This window comes from Cherax quadricarinatus, unplaced genomic scaffold (genome assembly GCF_038502225.1).
Source record: "Cherax quadricarinatus isolate ZL_2023a unplaced genomic scaffold, ASM3850222v1 Contig957, whole genome shotgun sequence".
NCBI lineage: Eukaryota > Metazoa > Arthropoda > Malacostraca > Decapoda > Parastacidae > Cherax > Cherax quadricarinatus.
This window is the reverse complement of record NW_027195983.1, coordinates 43,343-69,714: the sequence shown is the minus strand read 5'-3', so window position 1 is coordinate 69,714 and position 26,372 is coordinate 43,343. Positions and strand designations below refer to the sequence as shown.

General features: G+C 42.2%; 1 protein-coding gene across 1 annotated transcript in view; it reads left to right on the top strand.

Annotated features, from left to right (window-relative positions):
* bou (glycosylphosphatidylinositol anchored membrane protein boudin) overlaps positions 1 to 25,761 on the top strand; it is a 54,814-nt gene extending 29,053 nt beyond the window's left edge. Inside the window, exon 4 of the mRNA XM_070080787.1 lies at positions 23,491 to 25,761. Within this exon, the coding sequence (XP_069936888.1) occupies positions 23,491 to 23,711 (221 nt within the window). The 3' untranslated portion in view covers positions 23,712 to 25,761. The remainder of the gene's footprint in view (positions 1 to 23,490) is intronic.
* The last annotated feature ends 611 nt before the right edge of the window (positions 25,762 to 26,372 follow it).

Below are 26,372 nucleotides of genomic sequence, written 5' to 3'. Positions count from 1 at the left end.
AGCAGTACATGACCTACCAATTTCCTATAGAGGTGTTCCATTTCTGGACTATTTTGCTGCAATAGCTACCCACCTTCGCACCCATTGGCAACAACGTTGGTCAACTCTGCTTGGTAACAAACTTCATTCTATTAAACCGAGCATAGGTTACTGGCCGTCTTCTTGTCATCAGTGCCGAGGTTGGGAGACCACTCTCTCCCGCCTTCGCATTGGCCACACTCGTCTTACTCATGGGTATCTCATGGAGAGGCACCCTGTTCCTCTCTGTGAGCAGTGTCAAGTTCCAGTATCGATTAGCCACATTCTGTTAGACTGCCCTCTCTATCAGCGAGCACGCAGAATTTACTTCCAATGTCGTCTTCGTTCTACTACTCTCTCTTTACCTACCCTTCTTGCTGATGGACCCTCCTTTAATCCTGACTCTCTCATTGACTTCTTGACAACGACTGATTTACTCCACAAACTCTGATGATACTTTTCGCACTCCCCTCAGCCCTTTCTAGTTCAGTCTCTTGCTGCCCTTTACCCTTTCACCATCCACTACCCCGCTGTTATCCGTAACCTATTACTCATCCATCTCCCTTTTGCCACCTGATGCCCTCGCTTCCTTCCTGCCCTGCAGCGCTGTATAGTCCTTGTGGCTTAGCGCTTCTTTTTGGTTATAATAATTGCTGTAGAGATGTTTCGGATGTGAAAATTTAGATATCCGCACATACGGATGTGTATGAGGATATCTTACTTATTTGCGAATGTTCCGCGCATGCTGCTGTGGATGTAAGAAATTGTGCGGATATTCCGCGGATGCGGAACATCACTACTATGCTGCTGCATGGTCAGCTGTTCATGACCTCATCTCGTACAGTCATTCTATTCTCAGACTGTTTTGCAGTAATCTTTAGACAGCTTCGCAACTGTTGGGAAAACGGTTGTCTGTGTTGATCCACAACAAATTGTATTCTGTCAAACCTTGTCTAGGTTTCTGGTCTTATCATCACTGTCGTGTTTCGGAGACTACGTTCTCCTGTATTCGTCATGGACACACACGTTACACTCGTGGATATCTCGTGGAGAAGCGCCCAGCGCCACTGTGAGAATTATCAAGTTCCGTTGCCAGCTCGCCATCTACTAATAGACTCTCCTGTCTAACAGCTGACACACAATTTACCTCCGATGTCGTCACCGTTCTAACGCATTTACTATATCTGACCTCGCCGACACCCCCACCTACGATGCAGACTCCCTCTCTGACTTGTCAGCAACTGCTTTATTACACCAACTTTGATTATACTTAGCCTTTAGTACTCCCTACTAACCTTACTCTTTACCTTTTACATACTACGAACCCTCACTAGTTTCTGATCTTCGCACATTTCATCTATAGCACATCCTGCACTGCAGCGCTGTGTGACACTTGTGGGTTTAGCGCTTGGTTTTTATTGTAATAATAATGTTCCAGTCTGTCACAGTTCGCTTTCTTGTAAGTAGTTGTTTGTGTAGATTTGGTTAGTCACGCTATTGTTTTCCTGTTCACCTATTACCACCACCATCTGCTCACCTACCATTACCTGTTCACTTATTTCCCTTATCACTACTTCTACCATCACCTCTCATTACCACCATTATCTGCCCACATACACCAGTACCCCTCATTACCAAGATTACGTACTCATCTAACATGGCATGCAATGCTACCGACACTGTGGGTAGCTGGTATGGGTTTGCTGGGTGGTTACCATACCAACAGTGACACCACGATGAGTGTCACATTGCCAACACCGTGACACTACCATGAATGCCACACTGCCAACACAAGTGACACCACCATGAATGCCACATTGCCAACACCGTGACACTACCATGAATGTCACACTGCCAACACAGTGACACCACCATGAATGCCACATTGCCAACAGTGACACCACCATGAATGCCACACTGCCAACACAGTGATACCATGTGATAATTGGTTTTGAAAACCGACAACTTTAAGAATTGAGACACTTTTGCAACATACGGGAATCTTTATTGAAGAAGCGTTTCGCCACACAGTGGCTTCATTAGTACAATACAAAGCAGGAAGGTATAAGGAGAGGAGGTGAGGTAATCAGTCCCTCAGCCTGGAATCGATGTGTTCAGTCCATCACTCTTGTAGGAAGTACAACATAGGGCCAGAGAGGTGGCTTATATACTGCAGTCAGGCGAGTCGAAGCAGGAGGAAGCGAGATCACAGTGGGACCATTCACTAGCGTAAGTAGGTCTTTGTCCAAAGATTGTACAAGTGTTGAAGAATTCTTTGTATCATGATCCCATGATGTTGCAGTGAGTCTGACAAATGTGATCCCGCCTCCTCCTGCTTCGACTCGCCTGACTGCAGTATATAAGCCACTTCTCTGGCCCTCTGCTGTACTTCCTACAAGAGTGATGGACTGAACACATCGATTCCAGGCTGAGGGACTGATTACCTCAAACTCCTCCTCTCCTTATACCTTCCTGCTTTGTATTGGACTGACGAAGCCACTGTGTGGTGAAACGTTTCTTCAATAAAGATTCCCTTATGTTGCAAAAGTGTCTCGATTTCAGTGATACCATCATGAATGCTACAATTCCAACAGTGATACCAACATGAATGCCACACTGCCAACACAGTGATACCATCGTGAATGCCACACTGCCAACACAGTGATACCATCATGAATGCCACACTGCCAACACAGTGATACCATCGTGAATGCCACACTGCCAACACAGTGATACCATCGTGAATGCCACACTGCCAACACAGTGATACCATCGTGAATGCCACACTGCCAACACAGTGATACCATCGTGAATGCCACACTGCCAACACAGTGATACCATCGTGAATGCCACACTGCCAACACAGTAATACCATCGTGAATGCCACACTGCCAACACAGTGATACCATCGTGAATGCCACACTGCTAACACAGTGATACCATCGTGAATGCCACACTGCTAACACAGTGATACCATCGTGAATGCCACACTGCCAACACAGTGATACCATCGTGAATGCCACACTGCCAACACAGTGATACCATCGTGAATGCCACACTGCCAACACAGTGATACCATCGTGAATGCCACACTGCCAACATAGTGATACCATCATGAATGCCACACTGCCAACACAGTGATACCATCATGAATGCCACACTGCCAACACAGTGATACCATCGTGAATGCCACACTGCCAACACAGTGATACCATCGTGAATGCCACACTGCCAATACAGTGATACCATCATGAATGCCACACTGCCAACACAGTGATAACATCATGAATGCCACACTGCCAACACTGATACCATCATGAATGCTACACTGCCAACACAGTGATACCATCGTGAATGCCACACTGCCAACACAGTGACACCATCATGAATGCTACTTCCAACACATTGATACCACCGTGAATGCCAAACTGCCAACACAGTGACACTGCCGTGAATGCTACACTGCCAACACCGTGTCATCACGAATGCCACACCGCCATCACCATGTCATCACGAATGCCACACCGCCATCACCGTGTCGTCATGAATGCCACACTGCCAACACCATGTCATCATGAATGCTACACTGCCAACACCGTGTCATCATGAATGCAACACTGCCAACACCGTGTCATCATGAATGCAACACTGCCAACACCGTGTCATCATGAATGCAACACTGCCAACACCGTGTCATCATGAATGCAACACTGCCAACACCGTGTCATCATGAATGCAACACTGCCAACACCGTGTCATCATGAATGCAACACTGCCAACACCGTGTCATCATGAATGCAACACTGCCAACACCGTGTCATCATGAATGCAGCACTGCCACCACCGTGTCATCATGAATGCAACACTGCCAACACCGTGTCTTCATGAATGCAACACTGCCAACACCGTGTCTTCATGAATGCTACACTGCCAACACCGTGTCATCATGAATGCAACACTGCCAACACCGTGTCATCATGAATGCAACACTGCCAACACCGTGTCATCATGAATGCAACACTGCCAACACCGTGTCTTCATGAATGCAACACTGCCAACACCGTGTCTTCATGAATGCAACACTGCCAACACCGTGTCTTCATGAATGCAACACTGCCAACACCGTGTCTTCATGAATGCAACACTGCCAACACCGTGTCTTCATGAATGCAACACTGCCAACACCGTGTCTTCATGAATGCAACACTGCCAACACCGTGTCTTCATGAATGCAACACTGCCAACACCGTGTCTTCATGAATGCAACACTGCCAACACCGTGTCTTCATTAATGCAACACTGCCAACACCGTGTCTTCATGAATGCAACACTGCCAACACCGTGTCATCATGAATGCAACACTGCCAACACCGTGTCATCATGAATGCAACACTGCCAACACCGTGTCATCATGAATGCCACACTGCCAACACTGTCATCATGAATGCAACACTGCCAACACTGTGTCATCATGAATGCAACACTGCCAACACTGTGTCATCATGAATGCCACACTGCCAACACCGTGTCTTCATGAATGCAACACTGCCAACACCGTGTCATCATGAATGCAACACTGCCAACACCGTGTCATCATGAATGCAACACTGCCAACACCGTGTCTTCATGAATGCAACACTGCCAACACCGTGTCTTCATGAATGCAACACTGCCAACACCGTGTCTTCATGAATGCAACACTGCCAACACCGTGTCATCATGAATGCAACACTGCCAACACCGTGTCATCATGAATGCCACACTGCCAACACTGTGTCATCATGAATGCCACACTGCCAACACAGTGTCATCGTGAATGCCACACTGCCAGCACCATGTCATCATGAATGCCACACTGCCAGCACCATGTCATCATGAATGCCACACTGCCAGCACCATGTCATCATGAATGCCACACTGCCAACACCGTGTCTTCATGAATGCCACACTGCCAACACACCATCAATGCATTTCATCACATGTACACTGCAGGCTCTTTTGTCCTGGTTCATCCAATCTTAGTCCATCCCCAGGATATATACATAGAGGTATATCTCCCTCACTGTATATTCTGAGACTATATTAATCTCTATTTTAGGAAATACAGTATACAGATGAATTGCAGCTTTAATTGTTGGGTTGATTTATTTGGTTTAAAGCCTGTTGACTACACTAGAATAATTAGGGCTGCATGTAACTTGTACACCACCAGTATTTAGGATTCTTTAATTCCTAAACTAAGGACTACAGTAAACTCTCAGTGTATGTATAGTTTGTACACATAAGGGTTGCTGCTTTATTCGTCAGGAAACAGGACAAGTGTTTCCGAACATAGATGGCTTTCGTAAAGGCCGTTCTACCATAGACCCCTTACTATGCTTGGATACATATATTCATAATGCCTTTGCGAATAACCACTCAGTTATTGCCATATTTTTTTTATCTTGAGAAGGCATATGACACAACTTAGAGGTATAATATTTTGGCACAAGCCCACTCCTTAGGCCTCCGAGGCAATCTACTATCCTTACTTTAGAACTTCTTAACTGACAGGCGTTTCTGTGTTCGGGTTAATAAGATGCTCTCCCCGGACTTTGTCCAAGCTGAAGGTGTCCCCCAGGGATGTGTTCTGAGCACACTTTCTCCTTGCTATAAATGATTTGGCCTCTCTTCTTCCATCCAATACAGTGGACCCTTGACATTCGATACTAATCCGTTCCTGAGAGCTATCGAATGTCGAAAATATCGAAAGTCGAATTAATTTTCCCCATAAGAAATAATGGAAATCAAATTAATCCATGCAAGACACGCAAAAGTATGAAAAAAAAAAATTACCACATGAAATATTAAGTTTAATGCAATAGAATAATTACAATAACAATAGATTAATAACACTAGAATAATTGACACTTACCTTTAACCCTTTGAGGGTTTTCGTCGTACTAGTACGTCTTACGCGTAGGGGTTTTTGACGTACTAGTACTCATAAATTCTAGCGGCCTCAAATCTAGTGGGAGAAAGCTGGTAGGCCTTCATATGAAAGAATGGGTCTATGTGGTCAGTGTGCACAGTCTAAAAAAAATCCTGCAGCACACAGTGCATAATGAGAAAAAAAAAACTTTGACCATTTTTTTTTAATAAATCAGCGACTTTGCAGTGTATTTTCGTATTGTATTTATTGTTGTATTCTAGTTTTCTTGGTCTCATTTTATAGAATGGAAGACATATTACAGAAATAGAGATGATTTTGACTGGTTTTACAAAGAAAGGTGCCTTGAAATTGAGCTCAAAGTAGCAGAAATGTTCGATTTTTACCAAACTTCAAAAGTAAACAAATCGTGCCAAGCGTGCAATACACGTCAACTGGTGAGTCTAATATTCTTTCACAAGTGCACCAATAATATTTATACCATTTTTTACACTAATGCAGTAGTCTGCATAACAGTAAATCTTATATTTTTTGTGAAAATAAAAATTCAAAGTGGAAAGCAAAAGAATATAAGAGGGGCCTTGAGACGTGAATAATGACTAGAGGAAATGTCATTTTAGTGCCAGGAATGTCTTTCTTGTTTATTCTGGACCCTATTCGGAAATTGGCATCTTTTGAAATTTGTGTGAAATTGGCAAAATTGCTAAATTCTGACCACTGTACTGGATAGTTGAATTTCATAAATGAGTGGTTTCTTGCACCCATTCGATAGAAAAAATGGAGTTCTAGCGAAATATTCATGTTTTTTGTCGACTAGGACAGTGAAATTGGCCGAAAATGGGGCTCAAAGTGGGCAAAATCGCCGATGCGTAAACATCGCCGAGACCGCTAACTTTGCGAGAGCATAATTCCGTAAGTTTTCTATCAAATTTCAAACTTTTGGTGTCTTTATGATCGGGAAAAGATTCTCTATCTTTTCATAAGAAAAAATAATTTTTTTTTTTTTTTAAATTTGGCCGACCCTGAGAACGAGTTTCGGAGAGGGCCTGTCGACCCTCAAAGGGTTAATAAAGATCTGGTGATGATTGATGGGATGGGAGGAGGGGAGAGTGTGGATGGTGTTAGTGTTTAGAAGGGGAATCCCCTTCAATTAGGACTTGAACTGGCAGCCTCACCATGCCTTACCACACTGTGTATGCCACTACGATTCTTAAATCATTCAAACCAACCTTTGCTGGCCTTAAATTCACTCGCATCACCACTAGTTGCAGGCAATTTCTTTACCAAATCATCATGCACTCCGACACACACACTCCACTTTCGTACTTTGCAATTATCTCTTTCTTCATTTCAATAGTCATTAGCACCTTTTTTCTCGAAGGGTTGGCACTAGAAGCTTTCTTGGGGCCCATGGTTACTTATTTTGCAGAAACAAGCACCAAAAACAGTGATAATATGGAATGTACTGAATGTATCCTTAGATGCGCGCACACTGGCTGGCTTGTAAACACTGGCACACACGGTGCAGTTCAGGCCCCACATGGACACGTCTCGTACGAATCGTATCGAATGTCGGGTTTTCTATCGAATGTTGAGGCGAAATTTTTGCGTTAAAATGCATCGAATATCGGATTTATCGAATGTCGATGCCATCGAATGTCGGGGGTCCACTGCATTTGGTCATCACTCTATGTTGATGACTTTGCTATAGCTTGTGCAGGCATTGACTGTCACCTCATTGCAGTTTCTCTCCAGCATGTGGTCAACCATGTTTCAATTGGGCCAACACTCGTGGGTTTAAATTTTCCAGTACTAAAACTCGCCAAATTACTTTCACTAGACATTCTGTCATCTTTGATCATCCATTGTACCTCTATGGCTCACATATCCCAGAACATGATATGGTCCGGTTTCTAGGCCTTCTGTTTGACCGTAGGTTATCCTGGAAACATCACATTACCTCTGAAGGCAACTTGTCACAGCCAGCTGAACCTTCTTAAAACCCTCACTCACCTTTCATGGAGAGCTGATCATAGAACTCTCCTTCGCCTACCTTCAGCCCTAATTTTATCGAAACTCAATTATAGTGACCAGATCTATTCGGGGGCCTCTCCTTCTACTCACTTTAGCCTTAATCCCATCCATCACCAGGGGTTACGTTTATGCCTTGGTACTTTTCGCTATTCACTTGTTGAGTCTTTATGCAGAAGCAAATATTCCATCCCTGTCCAATCGCCGTGATGCCCATTGCCTTCGCTATTATGTTCACTCTCACGATCTCCGCAATCCTTCCATATATAGAATAGTCATTGATGTTAGTAGACGTTCTTTATTTGTTCGTCACCCCTGTTTACTCCGTCCATTTTCTCTTCACCTACATTCGCTCTTGTCTTCCCTTCAGTTACCACCTTTCTATGTTCGTGTAGCATCTCACTTTTTCCCTACCCCCTTGGGAAGTTCCAGCTGTTCATGTCTGTTCTTTCTCACTGCCATGCACAAAAGCCGAACTGCCTACGGTAGCTTCCCACTCTTTTTCTTGACCACTTCCGCTCTCATTCTCATGCTATTGCAGTGTACACAGATGGTTCTAAGTCTTCTGACGGTGTAGGATGCGCAGCAGTGTTTCCAGACAGTGCCGTGCAAGGGCATTTAGAAATTGAAGCTAGCATTTTTACTGCTGAATTATATACCCTTCTTGCAGCACTTATCTGTATTGCATCTATGCCTGTGTCACCATTTGTGGTTGTTTCAGACTCCCTTAGTGCTTTACAGGCTATACGAAAATTTGATACACCTCACCCCCTAGTTCTCCTTATCCATCTTTGGTTACGCCGTATCTCTAGCAAGCACAAAGATATTGTTTTTTTTGTTGGGTCCCTGGTCATGTTGATGTACAGGGCAATGAACAGGCAGACACTGCTGCATGATAAGCAGTATATGACATCCCAATTTCATATAGAGGTGTTCCATTCATGGCCTATTTTGCTGTAACTGATACCCACCTTTGCACCCATTGGCAACAACGTTGGTCTGATCTGCTCTATAACAAACTTCATTCTATTAAACCGATTATGGGTTACTGGCTGCCGTCTTGTCATCAGTGTCGAGGTTGGGAGACTACTCTCTCTCGTCTTCGCATCGACCACACTCGTTTTGCTCATTGGTATCTCATGGAGAGGCGCCCTGTTCCTCTCTCTGCGAATTGTCAGGTTTCAGCATCTGTTAGCCACATTCTGTTGGACTGCCCACTCCATCAACAAGCACGCAGAATTTACCTCCAACGTCGTCTCCGCTCTGCTGCTCTTTCTTTACCTTCCCATCTTGCTGATGGACCCTCCTTTAATCCGGACTCTCTCATTGACTTTTTGACAACAACTGATTTACTCCACAAACTCTAATGATTATACCTTTAGCACTTCCCTCAGCCCTTTCTACCTCAATCTCTTGCTACCCTCTACCCCTGCACTGTCCACTGCCTCGCTGTACTCCATAACCTACTAATCATCCCTCTCCCTCTTGCTACCCAATACCCTCACAGCCTTCCCTGCAGCGCTGTATAGCCCTTGTGGTTTAGCGCTTCTTTTTTATTATAATAATAATTCCGAACTTAGGTTTTATTATCATCTGATGGCCCATTACACTCTTGCCATGAATACACGTGATGGTCATTCAGTACAAGAATTTGTAAAGAGCTAGATTCTCTTCATATATACACGTCCATATATACTGTACATAGACATACTCGAGCCAGATGTGGCACAGCAGTTGATCATCGCAGGTGGACAGGACCTACTTGTGGAAGTAGGTCATGTTCAAGAGCAGAACCAGAGCTTAGCAACAGGTTGTAGAAAATACCCTCTACACTTTGAGTCCTTCTTAATTATGCTGGTGTTTGGTACCTGATCATCTCTTCTTCCACTGTCTTCTGTGTATAGTTCTGCAACAGAGGGGACTGATTACCCCTTATATCATCTTGTATCATATCTGCAATGAACTGAAAAGGCCACTGGTTGCAAAACATCTTCAAATAAAGATGCCCAGTGTTGCATGTGTCTAGTTCCCTATTATGGAATGCCTGACGATGTTTTCATAGCCCCGTAGTCTCGATTCTTAAACTCAGATTTAATTGTCATCCTGAATGGATGACAATTATATTTCAACCCCACCTTCAGTTCCCTGCCTTACCTTCCTACTCTTGCATGATCACCTTTCTGAAATTGCTACCTTTATATGCATTTTTCAGCATGTTTTAACACTTCATTATTATTATGGGTATTTTTTATTACTTTTTACAGCATTATGAACCACCGGTGTTAGTGTAAGAGGAGTGTCCTACATCTGGGTATTGCACTGTACTTGTGGAATGCACCTAAGGCAAATAAATACCCAGGAGGTAGAGTACTATGATGAATAGGACACGTGTAATACTTGGGTATCTTAATTGCCGAAATGTTTCGCCTGCACATCAGGCTTTTACATTAGAATACAATACTGGATGTCCTAGTGTACCATATTTTTTATTCATCAACGTTTTGGTATTTTATACAGTCAGTAATATGGTAGTGTGCCATACATATATACTACATGACCCATACTGTTAATGGGAGTGCTTGCCTTTGGCCTGTGTCTTAACATTGCTCTTACCAAAATGCTTCATATTTGATAGGAAATGCCTTGACTTCCACATTATTTACTGCCGTATATTAATTTGTAATTCGTATTACATACTACTTTGTAAAGCCACTCTGTTAAATGTTTAGCATTAGCACAGGACTTGTATACAATATTTCAAAATGTTTTGGACTGGTATTGATAATGCTTTAGTAGATAATTAGTATATAAATAAAAATACTTTCTTTACAAACTATTTTACTCAAATTGTTTCAGCTGTTGCTTTAATTCCTGGCTCAATAGACCAGTGTTGCTGCTCGACTATATTGTTCATTAATATTTAGTATACATACAAGAAATTGCCAACAGTGTACAGTGGACCCTTGAGCAACAGCATTAATCTGTTCCAGAGAGCTAGCCGTTAGTCGAATTAATTTTCCCCATAAGAAATAATGGAAATAGAATTAATCCGTTCCAGACACCCAAAAGTATTAAACAAAATAATTTTTTTTTTTTTTACATAAAATATACATTTCCCTACACAAAAACGAATGGGACATTCAAAATAAATAATTAAATGACACTTACCTTTATTGTAGAGTTGTTGTTAAGTGATGTGCCAGCAGCAGGGGAGATTGAGGTACTAAGTTCTTTGGTGGGGTTACCTCCCTTCTTGGTTTTTTAATGCCACTAGGACCAGCTTGAGAGTCACTGGACCCCTGTTGCACCAAAAATCTGTCCAGAGAGCTCTGTTTCTCACGTGCCCATAGGATTTCCCTAAAATGGGACACAAGAGTGTCATTGTACATGTTGCCAATACAGCTTGCAACAGCTGTGACAGGATAAAATTCGTCCATAAATGTACACATTTCCCTAATCCTTGAAACACAAAGCGTGACAAAACATCCCACTTGGTAATTCCTGCTTCATATTTGCAAATATACAGGGTTTGAAATCAAATAAAAATGACAGTTAGTTATGTCAGTGAGCTCCTAACAGAAGTGAATGCCATATTCGGAGCATTTACATAAACACATACAAGGGATGTTTTGGACGGAGAGGTAAAGATAGAAAACTACAACATGTATAGATGTGATAGAATCAATAGGTCACAGGGAGGAGTAGGATTCTATGTAAAGGATATCACGTGGCATTCAGTTGGAGGCTTTTCTTGCCTCTCACCCCCTCCATGTTTTAAATACGGGTACTCCCACCCATTTTGATCCTCGTACTCATACTCTCTCTTGCATCGATCTATCAGTCTGCTCTTCCTCCACTGCACTAGACTTCACCTGGTCTGTTCTACCAGACTTACATGACAGCGATCATTTTCCGATCATTCTTACTTCTCCTTCCTATTCACCACCTTTCCGTAGCCCTCGCTGGCAATTTGATCGGGCAAATTGGGATCTTTACTCACACCTCACTGCTTTTAGTGAGGTTCCTTCTTCATCCTCCATTGATGAGCTCCTACACATCTTCTCGACATCAGTTTATACCGCAGCTTCTCATTCTATACCCCAAACCTCAGGCAGGCATTCTCAGAAGTGCGTGCCTTGGTGGTCTCCTGCTTGTGCTCGTGCAGTACGTTTGAAACGTGCTGCATGGGGCAGGTACCGGTACAATAGAACCGCTGAGAGACTTGTTGATTTTAAGCAGAAGCGTGCGATCGCTCGCCGTGTCATCCGTGAAGCTAAACGCACTTGTTGGCGAGACTGTTTCCACCATCACCTCTGCTTCTTCTATGAGTGCAGTCTGGAAAAAAGTGAGGAAATTGAGTGGTAAATACTCTCCTGACCCGGCTCCTGTTCTACGGGTCACTGGTGTTGATATAGCAAACCCTCTCGACGTTACCATTGAACTTGGCACACATCTGGTCCGTATTTCCCGGGGGCTCCATCTATGCCCCTCGTTTCTTTCCTCAAAGTCTGCCAGAGAGTTAGTACCCTTGGACTTTTCTTCTCTCGGAGAAGAACAGTATAATGTGCCTTTTACACTTCAAGAACTGGAGGCAACGCTCTCAGCTTGCCGATCATCGGCAGCTGGGCCTGATGACATTCATATTCGTATGTTACAACATTTACATCGGTCAGCCCTTGTAGTCCTCCTACACCTCTTCAATCTTATTTGGGCACAAGGAGTTCTTCCCCAGCTGTGGAAATCTGCCATTGTTCTCCCTTTCCGCAAACCGGGTACTACAGGACATGATGCCTCCCACTATCGCCCCATCGCTCTTACTAGTGCAGTTTGCAAAGTGATGGAACGCCTCGTAAATCGACGTTTAATGTGGTATTTAGAGACTCACAACAGTCTCTCCGCTAGTCAATATGGCTTTCGTAAGGGTCGTTCTACCATAAACCCCTTACTACGCTTGGATACGTATGTTCGTAATGCCTTTGCGAATAATCACTCAGTTATTGCCATATTTTTTGACCTTGAGAAGGCATATGACACAACTTGGAGGTATAATATTTTGGCCCAGGCCCATTCCTTAGGCCTCCGAGGCAATCTACCATCCTTCCTTAAGAACTTTTTAACTGACAGACATTTCCGTGTTCGAGTCAATAATGTTCTTTCCCCGGACTTCGTCCAAGCTGAAGGTGTCCCTCAGGGATGTGTTCTAAGCACAACACTTTTTCTCCTTGCTATAAATGATTTGGCCTCTGTTCTTCCACCCAATATTTGGTCATCACTCTATGTTGATGACTTCGCTATTGCTTGTGCAGGCGCTGACTGTCACCTTATTGCAGTTTCTCTCCAGCATGCGGTCGACCGTGTTTCCACTTGGGCCACCACACATGGGTTTAAATTTTCAAGTACCAAAACTCACCAAATTACTTTCACTAGACGCTCTGTTATCTCCGATCATCCTTTGTATCTCTATGGCTCCCGTATCCCCGAACGTGATACATTCAGGTTTCTAGGCCTTCTCTTTGACCGTCGGTTAACCTGGAAACCTCACATTACCTCTCTGAAGGCAACTTGTCACAGCCGGCTAAACCTTCTTAAAACCCTTGCTCATCTTTCCTGGGGAGCTGATCGTCGAACTCTGCTTCGCCTACATTCAGCCCTCGTTTTATCGAAACTCGATTATGGTGACCAGATTTATTCCGCGGCCTCTCCTGCTACTCTCTCTAGCCTTAACTCTATCCATCACCAAGGCTTACGTTTGTGCCTTGGTGCTTTTCGCTCTTCCCCTGTTGAGAGCCTCTATACAGAAGCAAATGTTCCATCCTTGTCTGATCGCCGTGATGCCCATTGCCTTCGTTACTATGTACGCTCTCACGATCTACACAATCCTTCCATTTATAGAATGGTCACCGATATTAGTAGACATTCTTTATTCGTTCGCCGCCCCTGTTTGCTCCGTCCCTTTTCTCTTCGCCTACATTCACTCTTGTCTTCCCTTCAGTTACCACCTTTATATGTTCATGTAGCATCTCACTTTTCCCTACCCCCCTGGGAAGTTCCAGCTGTTCGGGTCTGTTCTTTCTCACTCCCTTGCTCGAAAGCTCAACTGCCTACGGTGGCTTCCCGCTCTCTTTTTCTTGATCACTTCCACTCCCATTCTCATGCCACCGCTGTGTACACAGATGGCTCTAAGTCTTCAGACGGCGTCGGATTCGCAGCAGTGTTTCCGGACAGCTTCGTACGGGGGCATTTACTATCTTCAGCTAGCATTTTTACTGCTGAACTGTATGCCATTCTTGCAGCACTTATTCGTATCGCATCTATGCCTGTGTCATCATTTGTAGTAGTCTCAGACTCCCTTAGTGCTCTACAGGCTATACGAAAATTTGATACATCTCATCCCCTAGTTCTCCGTATCCAACTTTGGCTACGCCGTATCTCTACCAAACATAAAGCTATTGTTTTTTGTTGGGTCCCTGGTCATGTCGACGTACAGGGCAATGAACAGGCAGACACTGCTGCGCGGTCAGCAGTACATGACCTACCAATTTCCTATCGAGGTGTTCCATTTCTGGACTATTTTGCTGCAATAGCTACCCACCTTCGCACCCGTTGGCAACAACGTTGGTCAACTCTGCTCGGTAACAAACTTCATTCTATTAAACCGAGCATAGGTTACTGGCCGTCTTCTTGTCATCAGTGCCGAGGTTGGGAGACCACTCTCTCCCGCCTTCGCATTGGCCACACTCGTCTTACTCATGGGTATCTCATGGAGAGAGACCCTGTTCCTCTCTGTGAGCAGTGTCAAGTTCCAGTATCGATTAGCCACATTCTGTTAGACTGCCCTCTCTATCAACGAGCACGCAGAATTTACCTCCAACGTCGTCTTCGTTCTACTACTCTCTCTTTACCTTCCCTTCTTGCTGATGGACCCTCCTTTAATCCTGACTCTCTCATTGACTTCTTGACAACGACTGATTTACTCCACAAACTCTGATGATACTTTTCGCACTCCCCTCAGCCCTTTCTAGTTCAGTCTCTTGCTGCCCTTTACCCTTTCACCATCCACTACCCCGCTGTTATCCGTAACCTATTACTCATCCATCTCCCTTTTGCCACCTGATGCCCTCGCTTCCTTCCTGCCCTGCAGCGCTGTATAGTCCTTGTGGCTTAGCGCTTCTTTTTGATTATAATAATAATAATAATATGTAAAGGATACTTTCTGTTGCACAGAAGTGCTGAATTCTATGAATGATATAATAGAAATTCTAGGCATTAAAGTTGAAAATAGGAATTTGGTAATTATCCTAGTATACAAACCACCATCGGCAACTGCTGAGGAATTCACAGAGCAGTTAAGTAAAATAGATAGCTATCTGGATAGGCTAGAAAATCCTACACCAAATATTTTACTCCTTGGAGATTTTAATCTCCCTCGTATAAAATGGAAGATGGCGCAACGTAATGTTATACCAGAAATATCCCCGGGAAGCACCCTGGCTCAACAGGTACATACCAGGGAAATAATGAGGTTTTGTGAAAAGTACTCTTTAAACCAACAGGTAATTGATCCCACTAGAAATGAAAATACCCTGGATTTGATATTCACAAACAACGAGGAACTGATCAGAGACATAACATTTTCCAAACCTATTTATTCTGATCATAACATCATAGAGGTTCAAACTAGTATTAACTCAGGGGTAGGAAACTGCATCGCTAAAGTTAGAGATGGGATGTTCAGTAAGTTTAATTTTAACAACCATAGAATTAGCTGGGAAAAAATAAACCAAGAGCTATCAGACATACCCTGGGAATCAGACATGAGCATCCTAAATTCCCACCAGTGCCTAGGGAAGCTGAATACAGAAGCATACAAAGTATGTATGAAACATGTACCATTGAGGAAACCCAGAGGAAGATCAGATATAGAGAGAGAGTGTAGGAGATGGTACAGAAGAAGAAAACAGGTTACTGAACTGCTTAAAAACACAGATATGCTACAACAGAGGAAAGACAGACTTAGCAGAGATATCACTGAATTAGAGCAAAAACTTAGGATGTCATACCTCACAGAAGAAGTACAAAGGGAACAAAAGGCCATACAGGATATTGCAAGAAACTCAAAATATTTCTATTCCTACGCAAAATCCAAGCTAAGAACTACCTGTAGAATTGGACCACTACTGAGAGGAGACTCGTATACTGACGATGAACAGGAAATGAATGAAATCCTAAGAGAACAGTATGAGTCGATGTTCAGCAACCCACTAAATGACAGCAAGGTAGAAAATGCAGAAATATTTTTCACTCCAGAATAAGGCCGCACAGACCAACTAACTGACATTAGTACAAATCCCATAGATTTCGAAAAAGAAATGGAAAACATGCCCACTCACTCAGCACCTGGACCAGATTCATGGAATGCTCTATTTATAAAGAAGTGCAAAATACCACTAGCACTAACCCTCAGTATTCTTTGGAGAAAGAGCTTAGATCTAAGTGAAATACCGGAGGCCTTAAAGAGTGCAGACATAGCTCCTTTGCACAAGGGAGTAGTAGCCCTAACCTCCCACATCATAAAAATCTTCGAAAGAGTGATGAGATGGCAGGTTACAAATTTCATGGAGCAACACAACCAACATAACCCAAACCAGCATGGTTTTAGAGCAGGACGATCATGTCTGTCACAGCTGCTGAACCATTATGACAGAATTACAGAGGCACTGGAAGACGACCAAAACGCAGATGTGATTTACACAGATTTTGCAAAGGCATTTGACAAATGTGATCATGGAGTGATAGTGCACAAAATGAAGGCCATGGGCATTACGGGGAAGGTTTCATAACACACAGAACACAAAAAGTGGTAGTGAACAGGGCAAGATCCAGCATCAGCGAGGTCAAAAGCTCAGTGCCCCAAGGCACTGTCCTGGCACCTCTGCTGTTCCTCATCCTCATAGCAGACATAGACAAAAACACCCGGCACACTTTTGTATCATTATTTGCAGATGACACTAAAATAAGCGTGAAAGTCAGTACGGTAGAGGACACTGGAAAAGTACAGGAAGACATAAACAGGGTTTTCCAGTGGGCAGTGGAAAACAACATGACATTCAATGGTAATAAGTTCCAGCTGTTTAGGTATGGAAAGAATGAAGAACTCAAAAGGAGCACTTTATACAAAACTCAAGAGGGGCACCAAATAGAACGTAAGGAACACGTAAAAGACCTAGGAATAATTGTCAGTGGACCTTTCTTTTAAAGACCATAACAAGACAAAGATCACGACAGCCAGGAAGATGACTGGGTGGGTATTGAGAGCTTTCAAAACAAGGGAAACAATGCCGATGGTGACACTCTTCAAATCGCTAGTGCTCCCTCACTTAGAATATTGCTCAGTGCTGACGGCCCCGTTCAGGGCAGGAGAATTATCGGAGCTGGAACAAATACAGAGATCGTTTATGGCTCATTTTGAGCCAGTAAAGCACCTGAACTACTGGGAATGCCTGCAAGTCTTGAACATGTACTCATTAGAGTGGAGGAGAGAGAGGTACATGATAATATATACCTGGAAGGTACTCGAGGGCTTGGTCCCAGATCTGCACACTGCCATAACAACATACTGGAGTGAGAGATATGGGAGGAAGTGTAAAAAAAACCCAGTGAGGAGCAGGGGTGCAGTGGAGACAATAAGAGAACACTGTATCAACATCCGAGGTCCCAGAAGATATCAGAAACACTGCTGGAACAAGTGTTGAATCCTTCAAGAGGAAACTAGACAAGTATCTTCACCAGGTGCCAGATCAACCAGGCTGTAATGGATATGTGGGGCAGTGGGCCTCCAGCAGCAACAGCCTGGCTGACCAGGCAAGCACCAGACGAGCCTGGCCCATGGCCGGGCTCAGAGAGTAGATATACTCTCGAAATTCTTCAAAGGTATATCAAAGGTAAAGGTATTGACTAAGTATCTTTCTCCATCTCTGAAGAACATTCCTGAGATGTGATCTGTTGGTTTCACCTGAAGCTCTTGCAGGTCTGCAGTGGTTGGTTCTTCCTCGTCACAAACCTTCAACCTCAAGGACTTCCCCAATGACACAATAGCTTCCACTACTGGCATAGGCTCCTGAGGGTTAGCCCCAAACCCTTCAAAATCCCTCTCTTGTACACATTGTGGCCACAGTTTCCTCCAGGCAGAGTTCAAAGTCCTGGTAGTCACTCCCTCCCAAACCTTACCTACAAGGTTTATGCAACTGAGGATATTGAAGTGATCTTTCCAAAACTCTCCTAGGGTCAATTCAGTGTCTAAGGTCATTTCAAAGCACTTCTGAAACACTGCTTTGGTGTAGAGTTTTTTTGAAGTTTGAAATGACCTGCTGGTCCATGGGCTGGAGGAGAGTTGTATTAAGAGGCAAACACTTAACTTTTATGAAGCTAAACTCCCCTGTAATTTGGTCTTGCAAGTCATGAGGATGAACAGGAGCATTGTCCAGTACCAGGAGGCACTTGAGTGAATTTCTTTTCCTGGAGGTATTTTGTCACAGTGGGGCCAAACACACCATAAAACCAGTCCATGAAAAGTTCCCTGGTCGCCCATGCCTTACTGTTTGATTTCCACAGCACACACAAATTACCCTTGAAGATATTGTTTTTCCTGAACACTGGGAGTTTGAATGATACACCAATAAGGGCTTCACTTTGCAATCACCACTAGCATTGCCACACAACAAAAGAGTAAGCCTGTCTTTCATAGGCTTATGTCATGGGAGTGCCTTTTCCTCCTGAGTAATGTAGGTCCTGTTTGGCATTTTCTTCTAAAACAGGCCTGTTTCGTCACAATTAAACACTTGTTCAGATTTTAAGTCTTAAGTGTCTATATATTCCTTAAAGTCCTTCACATGTTTTTCAGCCGCTTTTTTGTCTGAACTGGCAGCCTCACCATGCCTTACCACACTGTGTATGCCACTGCGATTCTTAAATCTCTCAGACCAGCCTTTGCTGGCCTTAAATTCATCAATATCATCACTATTTTGAGGCATTTTCTTAATGAGATCATCATGCCACTGCCTTGCCTTTTCACATATAATTGACTGTGAAACACTATCTCCTGATAATTGTTTTTTCGTTTATCCATACGAATAACAGTCTCTATACCTCTTCAGTTATTTGCGGTCTCGGTTTTGGAAACATACTTGCACCTTTCGCAACAACAGCTTCCTCGATTGCCTTTCTGTTCGCCAAGATAGTATTGATGGTTGAATGGGGTTTGTTGTATTGCCTTTCCACCTCGGACATACGCACTCCACTTTTATATTTTTCAGATCTCTTTCTTCATTTCCATCGTAAGTCTCACCCTTTTTACCACAGGCTTGGCACTAGAAGCTTTCTTGGGGCCCATGGTGGCTTATTTAGTGGTTACAAGCACTATAAACACTGGAATAATACAAGATATATCGCAGGTACACGTGGGATCAACCGCAATGGCTTGTAAACAATGGCACGCTGAGTCTTGGAGTGGCTGGGCCCACTCAGGCCGTGCTCTGGCTGCATGGTCACATTCGGGACGAACGCCGTTAGATGAGTTTTTCGCCGTTGGTAGAGCCATTTTTTTTACACCAAAGAGCGCCTTTAGATGAATTTGCCATTACTTGATGCCACCGTTAGTTGAGTGTCCACTGTATATTTGAAATTCAAGACAAATTAATTTTCAGTATTGCAAATCGTCCCTCATACATTACTATGGACCTTTATTATACAAGTTTTTTGTGTAAATTTTTTTTTTACCCTGTATGAAGTTGATGGTACTGCAGAAACTACTCAAGGCATAGCTGTAAATCCAGAGAACTCTTAATTAGTCAACAAATCTATACCCAGTAAGAGCTGTTTTTAAAACTGAGTTACTCATAAGTTATATGCTTCTGAGAAAGTGAAGCCTATGGTAGCTGTCCTTATGCACATGATTCATGGGCACTCTGAAGGATGGGTGTTAATGTTGCAGTTTAAAAACTGTAGTGTAAAGCACCCTTCTGGCAAGACAGTGATGGAGTGAATGATGGTGAAAGTTTTTCTTTTTCGGGCCACCCTGCCTTGGTGGGAATCGGCCGGTGTGATAATAAAATAATAAAAAAAAAAATGTCTGTGATGTTTATGTCTGGTATTATGTCTGTTGTTTATGTCTGGCATTATGTCTGTGGCATGCGCAGCGATAATAGTGATAAATGAAGGCATCAGGAGAGATAACATAGGGATAAATGAAGGCATCTGCAGACAATATAGTGATAAATAAAGGCAGGTGAAGAAACAATGTAGTGATAAATGAAGGCTTCTGCAGAGACAATATTGTTATTACTGACATTACTACTAGTACAGTGGAACCCCGGTTTTTGTCCTTAATCCGTTCCAGAAGGTCGGTCGAAATCCGAAATGGATGAAAACCCGAAGTAATATTTCCGATAAGAAATAATGTAAACCCAATTAATCTGTTCCAGACACCCAAAAATATTAACCCTTTGACTGTCGCGGCCGTATATATACGTTTTACGAGGTGCCGTGTTTGACGTATATATACTCATAAATTCTAGCGGCTTCAAATCAAGCAGGAGAAAGCTGGTAGGCCCACATGTGAGAGAATGGGTCTGTGTGGTCAGTGTGCACCATATAAAAAAAATCCTGGAGCACGCAATGCATAAAGAGAAAAAAAAAACTCCGACCGTTTTTTTTAATTAAAATGCCGACTTTGTGGTCTATTTTCGTATAGTATTTATGGTTGTATTCTCGTTTTCTTGGTCTCATTTGATAGAATGGAAAACATATTACAGAAATAGAGGTGTTTTTGATTGATTTTACTATAAAAAGAACCTAGAAATGGAGCTCAAAGTAGGGGAAATGTTTGATTTTTACCAATGTTCAAAAGTAGACAAATGATGCCATTGTCCAATAAATGTCCAACTAGCCATTCTAATATGCAGTCATGAATGGGTTGATGTTATTTATACAGTTATTACAGCATTGCAGTAGTCTGCATAATAGTAAGTCTAATATTTTTTGTTTGAATAAAAATTCAAAATAGAAAGCAAGAGTAATATCAGAGGGGCCTGGAGACGTGACTGATGAACAAAGAAAACGTTATTTTAGAGCCAGGAATGTCTGCATTGTTCATTCTGGACCTTATTTTGAAATTGTCATATTTTTTAGTTTTCGTGAAATTGGCCAAATTGCAAATTTCTGACCACATTATTAGGTAGTTGAAATCAGTAAATGGGCAGTTTCTTGTACTCAATCGATAGAAAAAATGAAGTTCTAAAGAAATAGCTATGAGTTTGGGCGACTGGAACAATGAAATTAATCGAAAATAGGGCTCAAAGTGGGCGAAATCGCCGATTTGTAAACAGCGCCGAGGTCGCTAACTTCGCGAGAGCATAATTCCGTCAGTTTTCCATCAAATTTCGTTTTTTTGGTGTCATTACAACCGGGAAAAGATTCTCTATCATTTCATAAGAAAAAATAATTCTTTTTTTTTTTTTTAAATTTTGCGACACCAGGAGACACCTCAGGATTGGGGGTTGCGACAGTCAAAGGGTTAAAAAAATACATTTTATAGAGAATAACAATAGTTTTACATACAGAAAACAATGAGAAATAAATATAAAGCACTAATTTTAATGGATAAATGAACATTTAAATCAGTTTTACCTTTACTGAAGACTCTTGTTGGTGTATGGAAGACAGTGAGGAGGGATGAGGTAGGTGAGGTTATCTCTACCACCATCACTACCACCCTCTACCACCATCACTACCACCATCACTACCACCATCACTACCACCCTCTACCACCATCACTACCACCATCACTACCACCCTCTACCACCATCACTACCACCCTCTACCACCATCACTACCACCCTCTACCACCATCACTACCACCCTCTACCACCATCACTACCACCCTCTACCACCATCACTACCACCCTCTACCACCATCACTACCGCCCTCTACCACCATCACTACCGCCCTCTACCACCATCACTACCGCCCTCTACCACCATCACTACCGCCCTCTACCACCATCACTACCGCCCTCTACCACCATCACTACCGCCCTCTACCACCATCACTACCGCCCTCTACCACCATCACTACCGCCCTCTACCACCATCACTACCGCCCTCTACCACCATCACTACCGCCCTCTACCACCATCACTACCGCCCTCTACCACCATCACTACCGCCCTCTACCACCATCACTACCGCCCTCTACCACCATCACTACCGCCCTCTACCACCATCACTACCGCCCTCTGTTGCAACCCCTGAATGGGTCACAATGTATATAATGTATATTACCTGTTCATATAATTTTATATTGCTTATATTTGCAATATTAGCTAAATCGTAAATATTTTGCTTTATATTATTATTTGACTTAGTTATATTATTAGGTAGGATGTAACATTTATATATTATTCAGTGCTCATAGTTCGAGTGTTAAGTAGCTGACAGCATTGCCTAACTATCACTTCGCTCATTACCCTGCTGGCGGGGGGGGGGAGGGTGATCACATCTCACCAGATGTGAGTGTCAGCCTGGCCTGCACTGATTATTGTCTGTTTGACGTTCTTCTAACAAGACGTGCCTCTAGCTCTCCCTTACTGGCCCTTGTTGGAAGATCGTCTCTGTCACTTTCTTGTTTTTGGTTCTGTGTAACCCTGTTCACAGAACATGGTCTAGACTTAGTGATTTTCGACGTTGTACTGAGGTTGTGTGTCGCATAGACACTCTGAGAAACTCAGGTCCTGAGCTGTAGCTTCTGACCTAATTGGTACTGGTATCTGTGTACTGTCACAGTTGGGGATTTTCTAATGCTGAACTTAGATTCAGTAGTATGGGAGTTTTGTGACTTTTGTGGAGGTTCTGCAGATGGTCCCTACTTAGTGTCGTTATATTATCTCCTTGTTCCTGATTCTGTGTCACTGTTGCTTGTTATATTGTTGTTCCACCTATCAGTTGCTTTATTGTTCAAGCAAGCTGTTCTAGGGTAAAAATTTGCCAAAAAAAAGTGGTCAAAATCCAAATTGTACAATATCCAGACCAGACGAAATCTAGGGGCTCACTTTAGTAATATTACTGCATGACAACAATACAATATATACATTTGAATAACTGTAATAAATTATAGCTAGTTATTATTGTTGTAGTCATATAGTGGCAGTATGGGGTTCTACAGCACCTCTGGAATGGGAGGTAATGAGGTCAGATCAGAGGAAAGCAGAGGGTAGCTCCAGTTCTCGGGATCTGGAGCCCTTTATTATCAAGGCACCCCACTTCCTTTCAAGGGTGTAGCTAGTTATTTATAACTACACAAAATACTATTGCATACTTGGCAATTTCCTCACTACTGTAATTCCAGTTTATTTTATACTATTTTTAATAAACAAAACTAAGTTAGCTTTTACTCTGCTGTTAGGCATATTGGCATTACACATGTAAGAGGTCACACTAACTGGTGTCTATCATTGCAGGAGAGTTGGGCACCAAAAGGTTCTGCTCGGCTCGTGACTGGGGCAACTACTGTGAGTGGGTGAGGCGGCCTGGGGACGAGAGGGAGTACCGTGCATGTGTCTTCACTTGTTGGGGAGATTCTTGTAATGCTGCTCATCATGCACTCGTGCCCACACTAATGGTCACCCTACTACCACCTCTACTTTTCATGCTCTATACAACTTGGCTGACTGCTTTGTAGGCTCTTGGGCACTAGTGGCTCTTGCAGCCCTAAACTATTTCAGTTCTTTTTGGCTGAAAGACCTACTGTATATTATTTGAGCTTCCCAACCTCCAAGTGAATAATGAAGTAGAAAAGAATATGCAGTGACTACTACTATGCTCATTATCCCTAAAAACAGTGACTGGCGATAAGATTGTGTATCATGCTAACAAGTGACTTGAGTGATTAATGCTTAAAGTTAGCAATATATACACCAGATTTGTCATACAATATCACAAGCATGAGTTACACTTTTACAGATTTCAATTCTTCCTCTAATCTCATGCAAATGGATTCCTCATAGACTTAATGTTAAAGAACCTTGATTTTGCCCTAATGAATTTACTTATTCCCAGCATCATCACTTTAGTTTTGTAATAACTCAAAAAGTTTAATAATTCGTAAACAAAGTTGAGATGCAGTTAAAAATTTTAGATTCTCAAATTAAATGGTACTTAGGCTTCTTCAATAATAATGGTAACACAACTGTATTTTTACATACTGTATTTGTTAGGTTGTTAGTACTGTATGTTATACCACATTAGCATTATTTTTAATGCTGTAGAACAAAAAATGTATTTTTAATGCCAAAATAAGTTACTATAATGTGATGTAGAAATGCATTGATTATGAGAGTACAGTACAATGAATGTATTTAAGTTTATGTATGTATATACAGTATTGCATATATTTTATTAATGAGTGTCATGCAGTTTAATTCAGGTCTCAGTTTATTCATTACTCTCCATGAAATTATGGGCCTAAACTGTGTGATTTCTTGAATTGCAACACTAGAGCAACTACCTATTTACTGTAATGCAGACAGGTGAAGTGAATGTAAAGAGTGCCCATACATCTCATTCAGCCCAAGAGTCAAATCCAGGTCCTATAATTTTGCAAGCTGAACAACTACCATTGAGCTATAAGTCAGTTGGTTCTCTCTATCATCTAAGGTTATCTGCAAGGCATTAACACTGGCAGTGTCAAAAAAGTTGTCTAAACCTTCTTGGAAGGGAATGTTTTTCTTGTTTTTGGCTAGAGCCTATTAGCTGGAAGTTTCATTTCTGAAGTTCTCTGTAATTGTTAGGGACACACTATCTTTGGTAAAGCATTTTTTTTTTTCAGCTATATTGGATATTCTGGCACTGAGCTATTATTATAAATTGCATGTCATGAAATATTTTAAAGCATTTACTGGCAACTAAGCCTGCATTAATAATTCTGTGAAAATAATTTGTCACAATGTACTTAAAAACTATGAGGATATACAAGAGTTTATAGTAGGTATATCTTTGAGAGTGATGCAGTGTATACCAGTGTGTTTTGTGGACTCTTAATAGTCTGTCTTATCTATCAGAGAGCATATGCAATTCACATTCAACAAATGCAATTCTCTGATGTGCTAACTCCAACTGTCTTCCTTGCTGAAAATCCCACCTTAAACATACTCTGACTTTTTTAACAGAAACTTAAGGTAACCTACTTTGCTGTTAATTATTTTTGCATCCTTGCTAACACCCAACACCACTAACTCCTACAATTGCACATACCCACACTGCAGCTCTCTATGTCCATAAAGGTTTTGTACTTTTTAGTCTAGTATAATAATAATGTGTGGTAACATTGAATTTTGACATGTCAGTTGAATTCTGCCTTGCTCCTGATGACTACCATAATAAAAATGTTTTTTTATATATACAGCCTCTCCTCACTTAACTACAGAGTTCCGTTCCTAAGACCATGTCAGTAAACGAATTCGTTGCTAAGTGAGGAGCATACTATAATGTTAGTGGGTTTGTGTCAACTATCTTCGATATTGTTTTAATGTCACCTTTGCACCATTTATAACATTTCTGGTATATTTTTAAATGTTTGTACAGTAGTGTACTGTATATTGTAATAAACAGAATAGAGGAAATCAGCTCTAATATACATAATTTAGGCATACATACTGATCAGAGAGCCAGTTGTAAGTCTGAGGCATCAATAAATAAGTATGTTGCTAAGTGAGAAGGGGCTGTGTGTGTGTGTATATGCTATGTTGTATTCTGAGCACCTCTGCATGATAATATATATGATATAAAGTATTTTCTTTTTGGGGATTTTCTTTCTTTTTTTTGGGTCATGCCTCGGTGGGAGACGACCGACTATATATATATATATATATATATATATATATATATATATATATATTTTTTTTTTTTAACATGTCGGCCGTTTCCCACCGAGGCAGGGTGACCCAAAAAGAAAAAAAAAAAATTCATCATCATTCAACACTTTCATCGTCATTCATACATAATCACTGTCTTTGCAGAGGCACTCAGATATGACAGTTTAGAAGTCATTCCAAACTGCCAATATCCCAAACCTCTCCTTTAAAATGCAGGCATTGTACTTCCCATTTCCAGGACTCGAGTCCAGCTAACCGGTTTCCCTGAATCCCTTCACAAAATATTACCCTGCTCACACTCTAACAGCTTGTCAGGTCCCAAAAACCATTCATCTCCATTCACTCCTATCTAAATCGCCCACACATGCTTGCTGGAAGTCCAAGCCCCTCACCCACAAAACCTCCTTTACTCCTTTCCTCCAACCTTCTCGAAGACGACCCTTACCCTGCCCTCCTTCCCCTACAGATTT